At 38.4% G+C, this 19,481-nt stretch overlaps 2 protein-coding genes and 1 long non-coding RNA gene across 4 annotated transcripts in view; 2 read left to right on the top strand and 1 right to left on the bottom strand.

The window, feature by feature from the left end:
- LOC108901006 (uncharacterized) overlaps positions 1-3,324 on the bottom strand; it is a 36,066-nt gene extending 32,742 nt beyond the window's left edge. For both annotated transcript variants that reach the window (XR_007813634.1, XR_001963821.2), the window contains exons 1-4: positions 3,170-3,324; positions 2,078-2,141; positions 1,372-1,445; positions 96-154 (exon numbers count right to left, since the gene is read on the bottom strand). This is a non-coding gene — a long non-coding RNA (uncharacterized LOC108901006). The remainder of the gene's footprint in view (positions 1-95; positions 155-1,371; positions 1,446-2,077; positions 2,142-3,169) is intronic.
- Positions 3,325-10,149: 6,825 nt separating this feature from the next.
- Positions 10,150-10,779, top strand: LOC108901007 (otospiralin). The gene is made up of 2 exons (XM_018702313.2): positions 10,150-10,247; positions 10,368-10,779. Exons 1-2 carry the CDS (start codon positions 10,184-10,186, stop codon positions 10,592-10,594), a joined length of 291 nt encoding a protein of 96 aa, XP_018557829.1. The 5' UTR covers positions 10,150-10,183; the 3' UTR covers positions 10,595-10,779.
- Positions 10,780-14,411: 3,632 nt separating this feature from the next.
- On the top strand, positions 14,412-19,475 carry ecrg4a (ECRG4 augurin precursor a). Its single transcript, XM_018702464.2, has 4 exons — positions 14,412-14,577; positions 16,947-16,994; positions 17,131-17,300; positions 19,096-19,475. The coding sequence occupies exons 1-4, from the start codon at positions 14,508-14,510 to the stop codon at positions 19,243-19,245; spliced, it is 438 nt and encodes a 145-aa protein (XP_018557980.1). The 5' UTR covers positions 14,412-14,507; the 3' UTR covers positions 19,246-19,475.
- Positions 19,476-19,481: the final 6 nt, after the last annotated feature.

Raw genomic sequence — 19,481 nt, 5'->3', positions numbered from 1 at the left:
ATTTGTTGGTATTTGTTCAAAATGAGGTTTTAAAGAGTCAAACTGCAGTTGAGATAATGACAGAGTCAGACTGAAAAGAATAAACTAACACTGACCTTCTGGAAATGTCTCCACGTCTGTCTCTTCCCTTCATTTAATGGTTAAAATTTGAATCCTGTGGAGAAAAACACAACAGACATTTATATAAAGATGTCACTTTTAACACATCAAAATAAAAGCACAGAGAGTTTTTGGGTATTGACCTTCAAACTGTCAAAAGATAGAGAGGTAAAAGACACTAAATCTACAAAAAACCAGAGTGTGAACTAACTGGTTCTGGAGTAATCAGAACTATTCCAAGAGTTACGTTTGCTTTATACAGAAAGACAGAAGAAGCTGCTCTGAGTGGAGAACTGACTCCACCAGCTCCTGATATTCACACAGTGGACAGAAATGTTTTTCTCCAAAGTCAGTTAAAATTTGAGCTGAAGTTGGTTGATAGAAGCCAAAATGAAGCAAAATGACAGTGTTTCTAGTGTGACGCTGAACTGAATAAGAGGGAAAGGGGGGAGAAAGCGTGTGTAAAAGAGAAGGGGAGACAGATAGAGAGAAAGCATGAGAGTGAGTGAGAGCAAGGAAGAGAGAAAGAGAGACATAGAGAAGGAGGCAGAGAGAAAGCATGAGAATTAGAAAGTGTAAAGCGGGGTACATACTAAAAGATAATCCCCCCTCCCGATTGAAGTCAGTAAAGGCCATTATCTTGCGGGATTCTCCTGTTGTGTGAAGTGTGTTCAGAGTGATTTTACCCTCCCTGATCTGCTCTGAAAATGATCAGAGCTGCCCCAATTAATATTAAACATGTTCAATATTTCTCTGTGGATTGTCATGTGGAACGGAATGATAGCCAATCAGGAAGCAAGGTGACTGACGACAGAAAACCAAAACAAACAAGAGACATTGTCGTCCGCTGTTTGTTTAAAGTCGTGTTCGACCGCACAAGATTTTGACTTTTGACAGTCCAGACTCTTCTTGCTATATATCAAACGCTATAAACTGTGAATTCTGTCATTATTTGTTGTCGTGTGTGGTCTCTCACATTCTCTAAATCGTGTAAGATTCGAAAAATCTTTTAGTGTGTGCCAGGCATGGGAGAGAGACAGAAAGACAGAGGGAGAGAGTGAGAAGGAGCAAGAGAGAGGGAGAGAGAGAACTGATGTTTAAATTCTTCATTTTCATTTAACTGTACATTCATGAACTATAAACTTTAACAATGAGTTTAGTCTTTTTGTGACAAATCAGACTATTCAGACTTCAGATCAATTACTCGGGATATTAGAGTTTAATGTCAGTGCTCTGTGTTGGACAGTTTGTGTAAAGCTGTTTGTGAATTACCTGGAGGCCTCTGTCCTGGTTTCAAAGAACTTCATTGTACAAAGACTCTGCAATCGTGGATGAAGTGGTGACACCTGGAGGAAATAAAAAGAGAATAATACAAAGGAAAATGATCAATACACTGACCTATTCCTCATTAACAGTTTAATCCCAAAACACACATAAATATTCAACATTACAGCTGAACCAGAACATTTTCCAAACAATAGAGGAGTGTCTCAGAAAATGGGCTGTTTACTGTCACATATGACAAGAAAAAGCATCACATCTTTAGGAATCAATAACAAAAAATATTTGGGGAAAATTAACTAAAATGATTATCTTAAATCTTAAATATCTATATTAATTGTCTGTCAACTAATCACTAGAGGAATCAAGTATATTACTGTGAACTGCATAATAAAAACTTTCACTTAAGCACATTTTTGAAAACAGGTTTTTAACTTGTGGTATTTCTAATTATACTTCAGTCAACAGGCAGAAAATTAACTGACAACTATTTAGTTGTTCTACTATTTAGTTTTTGAAAATTATTATAACTAGTACTATTTTCTGACAAATTATAGACACGATTAATCAGTTATTATTATATTCAATACTTGACTCATTAAATACAAAGGATTTGTAAAGGATTAACACTGCTATTAACATTAATAATTCAGCTCACCAACAGATTTTTTTCAGGGTAAATTTTTAGGACACATACCTGATTGGTTTGTAAGATGAGAGCTGGTATTTCTGGTCAGGCTGCAGCAGCTGAACGAGTAAACCTGGAAAACACAAGCACAACACTTACACTTACAAACTCACTTACAAATAACTTAATTGATAAAGAACAGTTCACCTCCAAAACCTGAACAGTATAGAAGAATACAACACTGAAAACTTGACAATCACACTTTGAGGTGAATAAATTAATTATGTTACTAGTATATTACTATATTTAGTTTTTTTAAATAATAATTTCTAACAGTAATCTCAGCTCATACATTGTGACCTTCTCTTGAGACTTAAAACTTGTGAAGGACCACAGAGTTAAAATCTAGTTTTCAAACTTGTAACACAAAAGTGAGCTCAGTAAAGTCTCAAGTCACCACAAACAAATTTCTAATCAATAACATAGTCAACAGGGTTCAGGATCAATGGATGTTTATGTACAGATTACTACCACATAGCTATAAGAGCACAAAACGAAAGAGGGGAAAAAAAAAAAACGTAGTTGCAAAATGATCACAATGAGATGCTTAACTACCACACCACACACAACGTTTAATAACCTGGAACAAAACTACAAAGACACAATACAACGCAAAACAACCACCAAGAATCTGATCATAGGAAGACGTAAAACAGCCAACTAGAGACGCAAAACGATGCAATACCACCACAAAAAGACACAAAATGATCACATCGATGTGATAATCCGCCATAAACTGACTTAAAATGACTAAACTGGAGTACAAAATTACAAAGACGCAGTAAAATGCCTGCAAAGTAATTATTAAGAAATGCAAACGGAGTTGTAAACAAACAGACTACTTAACAGTTACCACCCTCCACAGCTCATGTCAGGGACGCTTTAGTCACAGAAACACAAACACGCTTTTAACCTAAACCTAAACTTAAACCTTAACATAAAAGACTGAGAATGAAATTTAAAAATATAATTACAGGGTAATGTTAATGCTAACGCTCGAAGCTAATGCTAACGCTCGAAGCTAATGATAAGGCGTGAAGCAAATGCTAACGCTCTCCGATAACGTTAATGCTAACGCCAGCCGCTTACTGTTTGCTTTACCTTTGCGCCACAGGTGTGTTCAGCGTCCAGCCTCACTCCTGTTCGACAAAGAAGCAGCTCCAGAGTTTGTTTTAGCATTTAAACCTCTCCGATAGCGACGTTTTTTTCATAGTACTAGCAAACAGAAGCAACTGATCAGACTTGAGTTTAAGGTTTTCCTACTTCCTCTCTCAGTCTCGCTTCGCTCCTCCCAGAGGGTAATGGCCAATGATAAGACGCGTCGCGACCAATGACGACATACGCAGAAAAACGCTGATTGGCTGGCTCATTGTGGCCCGCCTATCAGCCGTGTCTGATTGGTCCTAAAATTACCCACTGTAAAGACGGAAAAAACCTTAGCTGTATTATAAGGGGACAGCCATGCGCCAGACGCATCATCAGTGCACAAAATCTGAAGGTGAAACTCCTTTATTTGTGACTATTTTCTGACAAATTGGATATGAGCCACATGCAATCTGTAATGGCCAAGTTAATGAGCATGCTCCTGTAACATGTATGTATACTGCAGTTAGTTACAGTTGCCCTGTAGTGGTCCATCTCTGATCTTCTACATGATGAGGATTTACCACACTGAGACCTGAATGAATAAATACATTTGATGAGAGGTTTAATGAACTTAAGTCACCATAGACTGCATATAAAAAGATAATGAACTGCACAGATCACATACACTATCACACATGAGGTAAATGACTTACAAATTTAAAATACCCTCAAGAAGACGGTTGAGAGTTACAAAAAATCAGTCAGACAGTGCCATATCAGCAAATCCTTATGAGGCTGATATATTGATTAAAAAAAAAAAACATTTGAGTCATTTATTCAGTTTTACCTCTAATTTTGTGCATCACACAGCATCTGCTGTAAGCCAGCAAGGATCCTCGTTCCAGAGAAACAATTAACATTTACACAATTACACAATTACAATTACATCCATGGTTTTGGTGTGGGAACTGTTCGGGCAGCATGAGAGTGTGAGATGGAGAGCGAAAGCGTGTGTCACATGCCAGAAGCATGAGAATTGGCAACACTGCAACTACAGTACAAATAGAGTACAAATACGTCAGTGGCCCCTTTCTAGGATCGAGAAAACAAAATATATTTACAACACTGTCACAAAAAGTCACTGCACAGTACAGATTGAACTTTAAAGCTACTTCATTCTACACAGTAAACAAATATTGTCTATACAGTTAAATGAATTAGAAAAGCAAAAATTCAAAACTGCAAACAAAGAATCATCGCCAGCTGCCTACCTAACTCACGGACAAGGAGCTCTTGTGACCCACATGAGTTTTTCCCCCCGTGAGCCTTGGCAATCCTAAACCCAACAATTAAACAAGATGTGGATTTTTAATACATAAATCAGACACTAAGGAATTAACCTACAGTTACATTGCGATAAATAGCATCATTCATAGATGTTCTCACCATCGATAGCAGTAACTATGCCCAGAAAAATGGTGCATAGCATTTTCTTCCTGCATTTTCCCAGTGACCCCTGACCTCTCAGCAGGCTCATTGCTTTGACATATAGTGAAACTACACCACCAACAGTACAGCTGCAGCAGAAAACAGTACTTAGAGTAGTTTTATTTTATGCTTTAAACATGTGCATTTACCACCTGGTTACATTAAATTATCACTGCGAACAAATATGAAAAAAAAAAGTTTGTTCTAGTAGAGCAAAATAAGTATGTCCAGCCTGATCACAATCAGTCTGGCGGGAGAAAACACACGCTCAGAGGGCGGTGACGTTGCTGGTATACAGAGATACTGGCATGCCAGCTTTGCCAGTCTGGAAAAACTCTCTGCATTTACTTTCCACCATCAGTCAGCTTTGTATCCAACAGTAGGGTTACGTCCTGTAAAAAGGTCTCAACGTCCATGTGCATGCTGTGAGTGACAGTTGCTGTTGGTATTGTTCCCCCAAATCACTGAGAGCTGGCGCAAGACTGCTTCACCTCCTGTCTGTTTCTGTGTTACCTTGGTCCCAGGTAAGCAGAGTATCACTGTGACTGGGAGCACCTAACCAGTCTCCCAAGAGGACTTAAGATCTGTCTGTTTCAGTCCACACTCTACCCACTCTTCCAGCACCATGTCTTTGGTTGGTTGCCATCAGCCATCCATCCACTGAAACCCATCAGACTGCCCCAAAAAAAAAAAAAAAAAAAGAAGAAAATCATGTTATTCATGTGTTTTTTCATTTGCAAATATGCCTGAATCTAGATCCTGAGTTAATTTGGTAATATTGCATGTCAACATATTACTTTTTAACTTGCTGTCCCAACACTTCCAGATGCTCTCATCTTCAGGAATCACATCAACCCAAAATTCTCTCAAGTAAAACATCATTATAGTACCACAACACAAAGTTGCATCACTTGGCATCCACAAGTAGTGGAAGTATTAAGTATGGCTCCTGTCTGCTGAAACATCGTCTCAATCGTTGCTGAGGCAGAATCCCTCGTCTCCAGCACACAGGAGCAGTGTGGGCAGTGAAAACAACTTGTAAACAATAGACTGATAAGGATAATTTTGTCTGACTTTTTATTTTGTCCCCCAGTCTTACATAAAGACAGGCATTTTTTTTCTTACCTGACATGTTTCAACAGCCAAGCCTGTGGTCTTCATCAGAGGTGTTGCTGGAGTGAAACGATGGAAACCACAGGCATTTTGAGATGCTGTATTTCACTGATGTCACTTTAATTAAACCACCATCTGCCTCAGCTCTTATGGGACCTAGCTGCCAAAAGTTGGGATTTCATATCTCTACGTGAGACCGAAGACTGAACATATGTACCTTATACACAGTACTGTGGTTTGTATGCTATATTTGAGTGACATGAATACATTACCTTTTGGTCTTTTCTCAGTCCACATGATGGCAGTATCGGGCTTCTTACATCCTCACTCTACAGTGTTTACATTTTCAGTATCCACATTATGAACCTGCAACAGATAATTGACATTTAAAAAGTGCTGCAGAAGTTATGTTGGTTACCAGTGAATTCAATTTCCTGATGGGACAGTGGGATTATGTGTTTATGTTAGATTTTAATTAACTTCTTTCCTGTTTGGCTTCTTACTCTGAGCAAAACAGTTTCCAGTGAGCTCAGAGTAGAAACAAACAAGCCTTGCTTTTTTTGCTTCAAAAGAGAAAAAGAAAAAGAAGCTCAAAATACAGGCAACTCAGCATGTTAGTTGTGTCTCTACCAAAATTAATTTGAATGGAAATAAAGTTTTAATTTGTATCAGAATTTACATTCAGGATTTCATTGACTAAAAAGCAACCAAATTCCAGCAAAACAAAAGGGTCAAGAACAGTGAAAAGAGACCTGTAAAAGAGTTACTTAGCATCAAATCCACTTCTGAGAATTGCAACCTCAGTTATCTGCCCTTTTCCAGAGACAAATGAGGTATTCTTGCCCTATTAACAGCAAAAGAGATAAAAGGATTATTAAAAAAAAGAATCAAAATGAATAATCTATGGTGTTTCCTTGTACTCCCTTGCTTCCACAGAATGAGGCAACATCATATTTAACCTACCAGGTCACACCCCCATCAAGACATCAAAACAGAAAACATCTTGTGGTAGTGTGGAAAATTCTGAGTTGTAATTTGTGTCACATTCAGCTGTGTTTAAGACAATAGTGACAATCCGTGACACGTCAACTCCCTGAGACCACAGCACCTTCAAACAGGGTGAAGTGCTTCAGACAACGATGTCTGTCAAGACCAAATCCCAAATCACATTTTGAAACAAAAGGGTATCTGGTCCTTTGACAAAACAAATATATAAACAAATAATAAGGAAATATGATTCTGCCAACCTTCAACAAGTTCATAGTTAGTACCTGTTGCCTGATAGAAGCAGACAGACACATTAAACAAACAAAATAACTGACAAGCCTTCATTTTGCTATAAGAGATAACAACTATACCAACTAAAACAGGCAAAATTACCCCCAAAAAGTTATTTCAAAATGTTTGTTTTGATCCCAAACAAGCTGCCATTTCTTACCTCCTTGGCTGGCAAAAAAAGAGAAGTCACATGAAGGTGTGTAAGACATGCAAAAATTTGAGAAGGATGCTGGGAGCCAAAAAAAGAGACTGGCCACAAAACCTCCTTTATACTTTTCAGAGATGTGGCACAGTTGTCACAGGTTAGAGGAAGCCATTCGAACTCTGCTTAATCACAACCAGCAAAAGAAGACACAGCAGTGCAAGAAAGTGAGCATGTTACACTAATATATGACACCACACGAGTTGCAGTTTTAAATTCAGCACAGAGAAACCTCTCCGTTTGTGACATTTTTCAGGTCCTTTTAGGAATGACATTCATCAGCAACTATAAACAATCTGCATGACACATGATGGCGACATCAAAAACATGGATAATCAGAGGATATGTTAGAATTTTTCAAAATATTTTCAACAATGGTTTAACAGGCACGGAAATGTTTTTTTTAGTAGTTACTCAGAGATAGATGAGAAGACCGACACTACTCTTCTGACTGTACATTAAATGTGTAGCTGAAGCAAGTAACCAGTTAAGGTAACATAAACACAAAGACTAGAAACAGGAGGAGACAGCTAGCTGAGCTTTCCACCCACAAGCACCTCTAAAGCACACCAGTTAGCACACTACCCCCATTTCCAGTCTTAGTTTCAGCTAATTGTAAACTGAAGAAGCCCCTTGGATGAGAAACTCCACTTATATTTATCCACTCAAACAGCAGAGATAATATCTAAAAAAAAATATTGATTTGGCTGTGGTGAGTCAAGATGGCCAAAAAGTTTTAGTTTTTAGTTTTAGACTAGACACTCAGACAGTAAATGATGGTTTTGCAGACCTTGAGATCCTTACACTGCTATGTGGATTCACCAAATTATGACAAGAATCCAATGAGACCAGGCAACCATCCCACTGAACTTTTCATAACAGTCACATTGCAAAAATACATCTGACAGCTTTGATGCTAAAATTAAGGAAAGAAAAACCAACAGCCAGTCAGACACCACTTTGCTTTTCTGTTGCTTGTTAAACTGCGGCAGAGTGAACTTGAACAGAAATGTAAAACTAGAAGCACAAAATGTCATTTCCTCCTGTTGGTTTTTTCTCCAATACCACTTACTTCTCTACCGACTGCTCCCTCCTCCACCTCCATTCATCTACCACCACAGAACGTCTCTCCACATTATGGAGAAACTATATTCTCTTTTGAAACTGATGTATTGACAAAATAATGGTTTATCTGCCTTGCTCTTGTTTCTTCTCCTAAGACGTCTCTCCACCTTATTCAGGCCTTATTAGAGTCTCATCTTGCAGATCCTGCTAAAAGCTCATCAACAGCACACATGATGTGCTCCCACCAGCACTTATACTGATGGAAATGCTTTATGTCTGTTCCTTTACATTTTAACACAATATCCTTTCTCAACCCCAGGGTGCCTCTTCAAGGTTATTGCTGAATATGTTCTGTTTTTTTCTTTATTGTCAGAAAATCTCATGAAATTCTAACAAGTATGCCTCTGTAGTCTAGGCTTATTCTTCTGTAACTGCATGTAACCATTATTTTCATTTGATTTGTGTGCAACTTATTTTCCTCATATATCAATGTCTTAAACTGTCTTGTTTTGTTCAACTGACACAGCTCTGTTATACACAAATTCTAAGAGATTATTGGCAGCCCCTACAATTATCATAGACCATGATAAAACTATTGAGTACTTTATTCTTGTAACCTCATATTCAGTAGCCGGTGAAGAGGCTAAAGAAGAAATGTGGATTAAAATAAAAAATAGGCTTGTTCATGCTACAATTTGGTTTTTGCTTTATTATTGGAATGTACTGTACAGATACACATGTTCTCACTGCTTATATGCTTTAGATACTGTAGCTACATTGTAGAGTGCTAAGATTTATCTGAAAAACACCAAGGCCCTCACTCATCACTATTCATTGCGCACTGGGTCAGCTGGTCCTCCCTAACCTTCTACAGAAATCACTCACTGGCACACATGTATCTTTACAGCCATTCTCTCAAAAAATCCATTCAGCAGAAATATGCAAACAGCTAAGCTCTTCACTCTCAGGACTAATTTTTATTAACAGTTCCCAAATTCTGTATTGAACAAGGTAAAATAGCTTTATGTATGCTGTGTGAGTTTTGTATTATTAGTACAACTTTGGTCTCATTCTGTGAATTCTAATTGTTGCCACAGGAACTACATGCCCTCATTTCTGCTGGGCTTTGAGAGACAAATATTGTTTGTTTTGGTCTTTTCGTGGGATTTGTTGACATCAAGACAACAAAACCTGCTTTATCTTTAAAAGTTTCCTAGTAGCAGCTGACAGTAGCTGAATTTGTGCGATTTGCCCTCTGTTAAAGCACTGTAAACTTTCTCTGACCAACCGCTTCTATCTCTGCCAGCATCCCGAGAGAGAAACAAATATCCAACCTGAACTAACTGTGCACCCAGCAGCTGAATGTCAGTGCTGTGGTACAGCTGGGACAGTCTGTCTGGATACCAGGTGCGATGTTATATTCCCCTGTACACAGTAAACAGACGTGAGGGGTGTGAAAGAGGTTTTGGAGACAGGCAGGTGTAAAAGGGGCAAAATGTGAAAAACAAACATGTCTGCCTTCTCCTCTTTTTCTAACCATGATGCAGTCATCATCCTCAGATCAGCCTGAAGGAGAGGGACGAGGGACAGGACGACAAACTTAATCTGCTGCTGATCAGGTAAGACGAGACGGAGGATGATCTCTGATGAAACAGAGGTGATATTAACACAAGGAAGCTTTTTTTTCCTTCTCTGTTGACTCATGCAGCTATGGTATAGTCTGACCAGCCTCTAAAGAAAACACTATGAAAACGGTATTCTCCTGAAAATGTTCTACACATGCCTGAATTCACTGATAGATAAATTGCTCTGGCAGAGACTGCTCCACAGAACGACTTTCAGGTCAAACCTTTTGTGCTCTGTTTTTCAGCATTTTGAGAAGCATGAATGCTCTGTACATGTCTGCTCTGCTCTGCTCTCTTCTGCTCGGCTTCCTGTATCCTACAGGTATTGGCAGCAGCACATAATATGACACACCACATGAATAGAGTTGACAATTTGATATACAGTAATACAGTAAATGTGAAATAATGTTCACTCCTTGCTCTGTTCTGGGTTCTTTGACAGGAGCGGAGGAGAGCGAAGCAGCAGTTGGGAGGAAGGAGAGGGAGAAACGGAGCTTACCCTATTGGGGCTTGTGGTCGTCAGACTTTTTCGGATGGTTGGAGGAGCTACGAGCTCAGGCAGCTCTCGACGGGATGCACGACCTGGCTCGTACCTTCTGGGCTCACTTCCCCATCAGCAGCGAGCTGGGCTACGATAATCCCGAGTCGGACCCTCAAACTGAGGAGTGAGGCCAAGAAGAGATAGTGTCCTGATAAGAAATTCAAGAGTCTGAGGGCAGTTAGGAGTCACCTGTAACATGTGTTATGATGTTTACAGTTCAGATGATCGATTGTGGTGGTGCTGTGACTCTTTATGTATGTAGAAAAATATGATTTAAAAATTTTTCTCTTCTTCTAACCTAATTAAACCAGTATGCAGGAGAATTTTGCCGTGGTGACCCTTTCTTTTGTCACAAACTGGGTTTGAACAACGTACAAGGGAGTGCAAACACACTGAAATTAATGGTCAGGGCTCATTTACAGAAAAGAAAGGTACTGTGTGTTATCCTGCATTGTGACATTACTTATGTTTGGAGTCAGTTGAACAACAGAGAGGTAAAAGTCATGGCTAGACATCTTATGCACAAACTGTTAACCTACTATAACAGAAATCAAAGTAACAACACTACATTTATTTGACACATAGTTAGTAGTTACAAATTATCAGCAGCTCCATCAGAGATATTACCCTCTAAACTTGTAAGATGGTTTCATTTAAATAACCATTAGAGACTCACAGACTTCAAATTCAATATTTCACAAGATAGTAAAGATTAGGTGACGGATCTGAGCACGTCCTCCTCCGCTGGGGTTCTGTTTGACTCCAAACAGAATTTATGCATCATTTTCTGTAGCAGACTTCTTAAACATGTCAGCAGTTCAAAATAGTGTTTATAGGCAGTTCTCATAAAATTAAGAAAACTCAGTGGGTGTTGAGGAAATATAATAATTGTATGTAAATTGTTTTTAGCAGAACACACATTAAGAGTTAAATGGAAAATTGAAGTTGAAAAATCTGCAGATCTTTTAGGTAATAAGAGGCTTTCATTGTAGTTGGGTTTTTAGTTTATCTTTTGAGTGTCTCTGTGAGTTTTTGAAGGACATCTGTGATGCCTGTGTGCAAAAGTGTCAGATACTTGCATAAATGCACTTCAAGTCACAACACCCAGACTGTCAACTCGAGTGTGAAGAGAGGAGGTAAGGGAATGATGAAAGCAGGGTTAGACAGGAGTGAGTGAACAAAAAGAGTAAATTGTGGTTTGCAACAAAGTTCAATGTATATGTCTGATCTTGTGATTTTCCAGTTCCCTAATTCCTGGGACAACAAACACACACACTGAAACATATGAGAAGATTACTTTATTCTACTTTATCTCTGTCCAGGAATGCTCTGGCGCTGAAGTGCTCATTTCATGGATTTGTGGGCAATTGCAAAGAAAGCTTTGTACCTGAATCATTGTGTCGTCATATCCCATCCCTTTCAGGTCAGTGTGTGGTACATTTGGATAGGTAAGATCAATCCAGATAACAGACAAAGCCTTTGTGGCTATGGAATTCTTCATCATGTCAGAAATGGTGCATTCTCTCTTCCTGGTTCTCATTCTCCTCTCTTGCTCCAATGTGCTTCATGGCTGAGAATAACAAATGGCACCTGTGAGAAACAAAAGTGATTGGTGAGTATGTGTCTATATCCACAATGTGTTCTTAGACTTTGAAGTACCAGATATGTGAAAATCTCAGAAAATCTGTAGGAGAATCTGAGAAATCCACAGACATCTGTTTTCCTAGTTTGTTTTCCATCGGCAATGGAAATATGTGCCTGAGGACAGTGAGCCTTTGATAAAGCTCACTGTAAGTAGAAGTCAGGGACTCAGCCTATTTCTTCTATAAGGAAGTCATAACTGCAGGTATGCCTGCTGAGAGCAGAGGCTTTTGAATTTCATTGAGCTTTACAACACATCAGTCATGATGCTGAATGTTCAGTTCAATTCACGTCAGAATGAACTGCTCTATTTTTCCCTTTCAAAATGTGAGTGTGTGCACCTGAATTCTGTTTGACAGGGTGTACAGCATATGAAATACAGGCTTAATAAAGAGGATGTAGTGACTTATGGCACAGCCTGAACACTGAAATAAGAAAAAAAGAATTATTAAGCACATTCATCCTCACTTCTCTTCAGCTGTTTTCCTCTACCTTCCATCTCTTTCCTCTTTCTGTACTATGAAAGCACCACAATCATCAGCCAGCTTTTGGTTTTCCTGCATTCCAGCTCTACCCCTGAGAGAATGAGAGAGAGTTTATAGTTCCAAACCAAACACTCTCCCTCTCTGACACACACACACACACACACACACCACACACACACACACACACACACACACACATTCATCATATGACAAGTTCAAGCCAAGCCAAATGAGAATTTCTGAAATCTCTTTAAAGTGGTAATTTCCCATTCACAACAGTGACTGACGGTGACACCAGACATTAAAGTGAGACCATGTAACCTTTTATATAGAACATCCTTCCCCTTACAAATAAAAAGAGGAATTATATGTTATATATATATCATATGAAATAAAATGCACCCCTGCTCAATTAAATACGTTCTGCTATTTATTTGCTTTCGTCTGGACAGTAGCTTTTGTGGGTAATGTTAGCAAACTTTAAATATATAACACAGATGCAGTAGAAAAGATAGTGTGTATGAGAGCTAGATACAGTGCTGCCACTAAGCCTTGTGGCGACTTTGTTCTGGTGGTCAGCTGTGGTATTGCAACCACAAAAAATCTCAGTAGCTCAAAAATCATTTTCCTTATAGGCCACCTTTGTAAAAGAGTTGTCTGTAAAACTGTTGACATGACACCACCAACTGAAAACAAGCTCTTACTGCTTACTTACTCTTCTTATTATGGTAGCTGTGTATTTCTAAAACTATCCCAGAGTCTAGAAAAGTTACTGTTACGCATGTAATGGTATCCCAACGTAAAGTTGGGAGAAACACACATGTCCATTGGCCGCACAACACAGAGGCAAACCCGGGAGGCTTGAAAAGTTTTTTGGTGTATGTGTTCAACTATCAACTTTCATTCGAGTGAAAATGTCCACTATCTTTGCTAGAAACTTGCAACTAGCTGTGAACAAAGTCAAGTTGGAAAAACATGTGAGAGATGTTTGTTTTACCGCACCCCAGTTCTGAGCACGATCAAAGCAAGTACACATCATGTAAGTTGAAATGAGGCACTGGGGGAGGTGGATAACTGTGGGTTTGAATTCATAACTTAAGGGGAATGTTTGGCTGAAGCTTAAATTATAAACTATGATATATCAAATTGAAGTGAAATATTCCAAATTCACACTGTATTCAACTAAATTTCATCTGCAACATCACAGTATATTTTTGCTTCAGTGGTTATCTGAATTGGGCCTCTTTAACATTCATGAGACTCCCTCAGTAGGCTGAGTGATTGATGTTTTTGATGAGAGCAAATAGGTGCTCGGGCATTTCACTGTTAGTTACTGACTTATTGTTGAAATTAATTTCAAGTAGCTCCTGCTTCTGCCCAGATTTCTCCTCAGGTTTTACGGTGGTGTCGGAAAAACAATGCTGTCATAAATATTAGAGACACCTTCAAAAAAAAAAAAAAAAAAAAATCCAGACAGTTTGAGCTTGAATTATTTAGCACAGTTGACATTTGGTTACCAGATAATCACCTCAGACAGTGCAATCACTTCTTTGGTTACTATTTCTACTGCAGTTACTTGTTTCAGAAACTGTCAGAAACAATTTGGAAACATATAAAATGCAATGTTTGGAAAGGTAAAATGGAATACATTTTTTCCCTCCTCTCTTGCTACTCAGGTACCATATGTATGGAGGTTGGATAAGTACCTGGGACACATGAAAATTCATTTTAAGAGCGGAAAAGCTCCCACTTGCGGTCTTGTTTCTGTAGGCAGGAGGTAAAAGACATTCCACCGCCATAGGCCAATTTCCACTTGGAAAGTCTGGGTTACCGCCCACTCCTTTCTCTGGTTGTGCAGCAGTTTATGCACAGTTGTTGCCTTTAAGCAGCTCTGTGAAGACCGAGTGGGTACAAAATGGCATCCCAGCAGCTCTATCTGAGGTTAATAGGGCTGGCTGTATTGGTGACACTGTTGGCACTAAAAGGTGAGCTCAATCTCTTTTTTTTGGCTTTTCTTCTTCTTTATTTTTGCTTTGCTTTTTGTAAAGTTTGGCCTTCACCATCTTTGTTACTGCTAGTTTGCAGTAGCAGTAACAAAGATGAAATGACAGTACGTCAGAGTGTGTGGGATATCTTGTACAGAGTGTTTATTCATAAATGACATGAAAAGGAAAAAGCTGCCTGTCACTGATTTTCTCTGTCACCATCTTCTCTCACTTTTCACTTCTTCTCACTCACACCGTACTTTAACAGGGAAAATAAAAACTGTACTCAGCAATTGTGGACTTATTAGACGAGGGAACAGATTTAAAAGGACCATACACATAGTTTCTCATGTTTCACGTTTTATTCCACTTACTTTAAACAAATAAAACCTCCATTTCTGCTGCCCAGTTTTCAGAGCACAGCACATATTTTAATGCATTTTGCCAATTAGCCTTTCTTCTCTATTCACTCTAGTTTGGATGGGAATTCAATATACACAGACTTTAATCTCACTTCAGAGGACAAATATATCACATTAAAAACCATGTCCGCTCCTGCTATTGTCAGTTATATTACCATTCACCTTCTATCAAATAATCTGAACTGCATTACCACAAAGTATGCAAATTCAGGTCTCTGCATGTATGAAAACTCAAGGCTAACTGAAAAATAAGACAAGCAGACATGCAGACATTATATGTGGCAGTAAAATTAAGTATACCTCATGTATGATAAATGGTATACACATGCCATAATAGTAAATGCATAGTTAGATGATGTAAATCATGCAGTCCCTACAGCTGCCTAGAACATACCTTCCAGATTGATAAGGTTTTTTTTATCTGGTTTTGGAAATGGTTTCTAATCTGTGTAGGCTGCAACTTGTGTGTCAACACAATACATTCACACTGAACATCAAATTATTGCTCTAATGAAATCACCCACAGCACAAAGTGAATATATATTTTTTCTAAAATACTAAACAGATGTCCTCAGAAGACATGAATACTGTTTAAAGGCCTAAATGTCAACAGCCATGTTAGCAGCTCTGTGAAGTTGTGCTTACTCTCAGATGGTGCTTTGAGCTAAAATGGAACAAAAACATGCTAACATTTTCATATGCTGATGGTATAATGTTATCTATGGTATGGTATCTATGGTAAACATAAATAACTAAGATCTTAGCATGTTAGCATGCTGAGATATTTCAGTCTAGACAGAGCAATCAAGATTACCATTCAAAAAAGCCTGTTTTTTTAGTATGGCTTAAAAAAGTGAACTATAAGCAAGAGAGAGGTTTAAATGCACATTTTGATCAAGACATTTCATAGTCTTCAACCTTTTACAACAATGCTCTACCCTCTCACTTTTGTATGAGTTTACTTTCTGAGAAGTGCCATTTTACCCTTTTACTGTTATGATGAGGTATGTAAGGCAAGCATTAAAATGCACTGATAAGCTGATAAATGCACTGACAGACATCAGGAGGTTCACTCATTTCTAATGATGGCAGTGTGAGAAATAAATAAAATAAACACCCCATGCAAAAGCTGTGGAAAGAATGACTGAAACTGCACATGTGGGCAGACTTATAGAGCAATGAGAAAAATTCTGCAGGAATTTGCTGTTCATAGCTCATTTGCAACATAAGCTGGAAAAAAAAAAAAAAAAACACATGCAAGTAATTTTCTCTAACTCTCTCTCTCTAACTGTATCATTCCAGTTCTAACCACACAATGAAATGTTTTGTGCTCAAGCTAGATTTCTGTGCATACTCTGAGGTATCTGATACTCTAGGGTCAATTTGTCTTAGCCTTTCAGCCTTTAACCTTTCAAAAAAACAAATCATAGACTCATCGAAATGTGGCCTGGATCTATGGGATGTAAGAGTTCTCAAAGAACAGTCAATTGCAAGTTTAAAAGGTCACCTGACTAAATGGCTTGGGTGCAGCAAAGGACAATATACCTCATTAGCGTGCTTTAAATGAGCATTCCCCACACACAGTGTTACTGCTCTAGTCCATGGGGGGATTTAAGACTACTGAAACTAATCAGAAAATCTGCAGCAGTGCAAGTGGAATATTTAGGAACAAAATGTCTTTTCTCATGCAGTTTTGACCAAGAAAGAAGCCTGATTAATAAGATAGAATAATAGAATAGAATAGATAGAATAAACAAGAAAGAGTTGGTCTTAAAGATTGAGTTTTAAAAATGAATTTCAGCGGTATAGTTTGGCAAAAAACCTACAACTTAAACTCCACAATATTGTGTATGACTGTTTTATAAATGAGGAACAGCAGATTCATTTACTTGTGACAAACTGTGTTCACATGCAGCTCATTAGTTCTCTGTTGTCTCACCTTTACAGATGTAGCTGGTGACAGCAGCTTGCACAAGATCTTAAGGAAAAGAGATGGTAACACTGTTACAACTAACAGTTCTGTCATGCTGCTGATTTAATAATAATAATTAAAAAACACTCTTTCAAAAAATGTAAATAAAACATTTTGTGAATACCTTTTTATGGTTTTCCCCATTGTGCCTCCATCCAGTGGCGGGACCTGGTACTACCCTATCAAAGTCGTCTGTTGCCGTCCCTTCTTCCAAGGCTAAAGAGTTCCTGGCAAAGCTAAGCAGAACCAAGAGGAACATTTGGGATCGCAGCAGACCAGACGTACAGCAGTGGATTATGCAGTTTATGTATATGGGATTTGATGAGCAGGTGAGTTGTGTCTGTTTCAGGAGAGTTCAACTTTTCTCTGAACTCCTGAAATAAAACCAAAACAGAAAAGGAATATCCAGTGGAGCTGTCAACATTCTGAAAAATAATTCTGAAAATACACAACACAGAATTTAAAAATTTTCTCATCAGTCAAACTTGTTCCAAGAACTCAAGTTTACTTTGGATTTTTTTCAACAGCTGACTGTTGCTGATTGTTCAGATTTTATGTCAATAAAAATCACTTTCTCCATCCTAATGTGGCAAAATTTATGTTTTCTTAGAAGACCAAGACACCAATTTAGTGTTCCATTTCTGTAAAGCATGTAGAGAGAACAATCAAAACTGAAATATCAGACGCCAAAATATAATCCTTAATGCAGGCCAAACTGCAAATACATTGGATTCTACATCTCCTGTAATACAACTTGTGTCATTTGATATTCCCTTGCTGCCTGGTAAATGTCAGTGTCTTAAACATATCACGTTCCTAGTCTGTCATAAATTTGCAGTTTCCTGCTTAACCCATATAACCCTGTTAATGTGATTAATTTTCTCAGACTTGACAAAGTTCCTTCAGTTTCTCTGAGAAATAATACATATTATATTAAAGTGTGAAGTGCAGTGATGTTCAGGGAGATTTGGTGGTTCATGTAAAATACTGTGTATTGATTTAAAATACTTAAAACCCCTGAAAACCTAACAACTATGAGTAATGTCCTCGGACACAAAATATTTTCTGATTTTTGTCTGTGTTACTCTCTGTACACCAGTCAGAACAGTAAAGTAGCATTTCCCTCACTGGTAGTTTCAAGCATAAGTCAGCATCACTGTGATGTTGCAGTGTACTGACACACCCTGGAGTACACGTCTACATCACTGCAGTGTGGTGAAACATTAAAGCACAGGAGGTGAGGGAAAACAAGATTTTCCACTGGTGTTAAATTATTCTTTGAGTCAAAATCTGATGACAGTTACGGGGTTGTTTGCTTATTTTGTCAATTCAGTTTTATCAAACCATACCCACACAGCACAGATTAAACAGATAAACTCTTGATTGCTTGAATACTTGAGGATGATTTTTAACTTTGACTTTCTTTTGCATATTTTGTTATCAATATTTTATTGTGAAAAAATCACAAACACAAAAACATAAAACACACAATAAAAACTTTGGTTATCACCTTCAGTATGGCTCTTTATATATCTCAGATATGTAGAGGACAAAAAATGTGGAGTGACAAAAATGAAGTAAACTGTAGTCTGGTGTGATCCCTAAAAGATAGTGTTTAAAAGGCACACTTATCCTCAAAATGCTGGGAACTGAGTACATGACAATACATACATTCCCTCTCTCTCACACATTTATAAATCCACTTACAGAGCCAGTGTCAGTTTCCTTTCAGGTCAGTGACTGTCATGTAGAATTCACAAGGGAGGGGGGGGGTGGAGGGAACAGATAATAAAGGCAGGAAAAGGACAGCAGAGTGCACAAAACAACCTCCTACACCAACTATTTTTGACAGCTGATAGCTATTTGTGCTTCAGGCAGTATAATATTACAGCCCTATGCATAACACCTCATAGTAATGCTTATTTGCTGTTCCTTAAAAGGCCAAAGCTGTCAAAGCATTGGCCTTTTCAATGTTTGCCTTTCATGCATGTCTATTTGCCACAGCTGTGCCTGCTGACAGTCTCAGTGGGCACCTTATCAGCTGCCTCTGTACCCATTCACTTGAGATTTGTTGAGGCTGAGTTTCCTAACGAGTCACGTCTGTGGTGTTTTTTCCATCCCCAGCGGCTGGAGGCTGACCTGTCGTACTGGATGGACCACGCACGCTCCAGTGACCAAGGGCGTCAGCATCACTATGATGAAAATTCCCCCATCAGCCCACGTGACCCCAGTTCTTATAGACACGGAGCTAATGTCAACTACGACTACTATTAACTCCAGTCATACACAAACACATTTGTGAAGAGTAAAAGGGGTTTGTGTCTTTATGTAAGTCAGTCATCTTTGACCTGCCACACATCTGCTCTGGCACCTTTGTCTTGATTTGTTACACCCACCAGTACAACTCATTCCCAAGTCTTTCTCTTCATTCCCACATATTAGATACAAAAATGGACATAGTCTGGCATTATTGTAAATAAAGATGTGACTTTGTACTGCCCAAATCTCCT

This window comes from Lates calcarifer, linkage group LG1 (genome assembly GCF_001640805.2).
Source record: "Lates calcarifer isolate ASB-BC8 linkage group LG1, TLL_Latcal_v3, whole genome shotgun sequence".
Taxonomy (NCBI): Eukaryota; Metazoa; Chordata; class Actinopteri; family Centropomidae; genus Lates; species Lates calcarifer.
The sequence above is the reverse complement of the archived record's forward strand: the minus strand, read 5'-3'. Positions and strand labels throughout refer to the sequence as shown.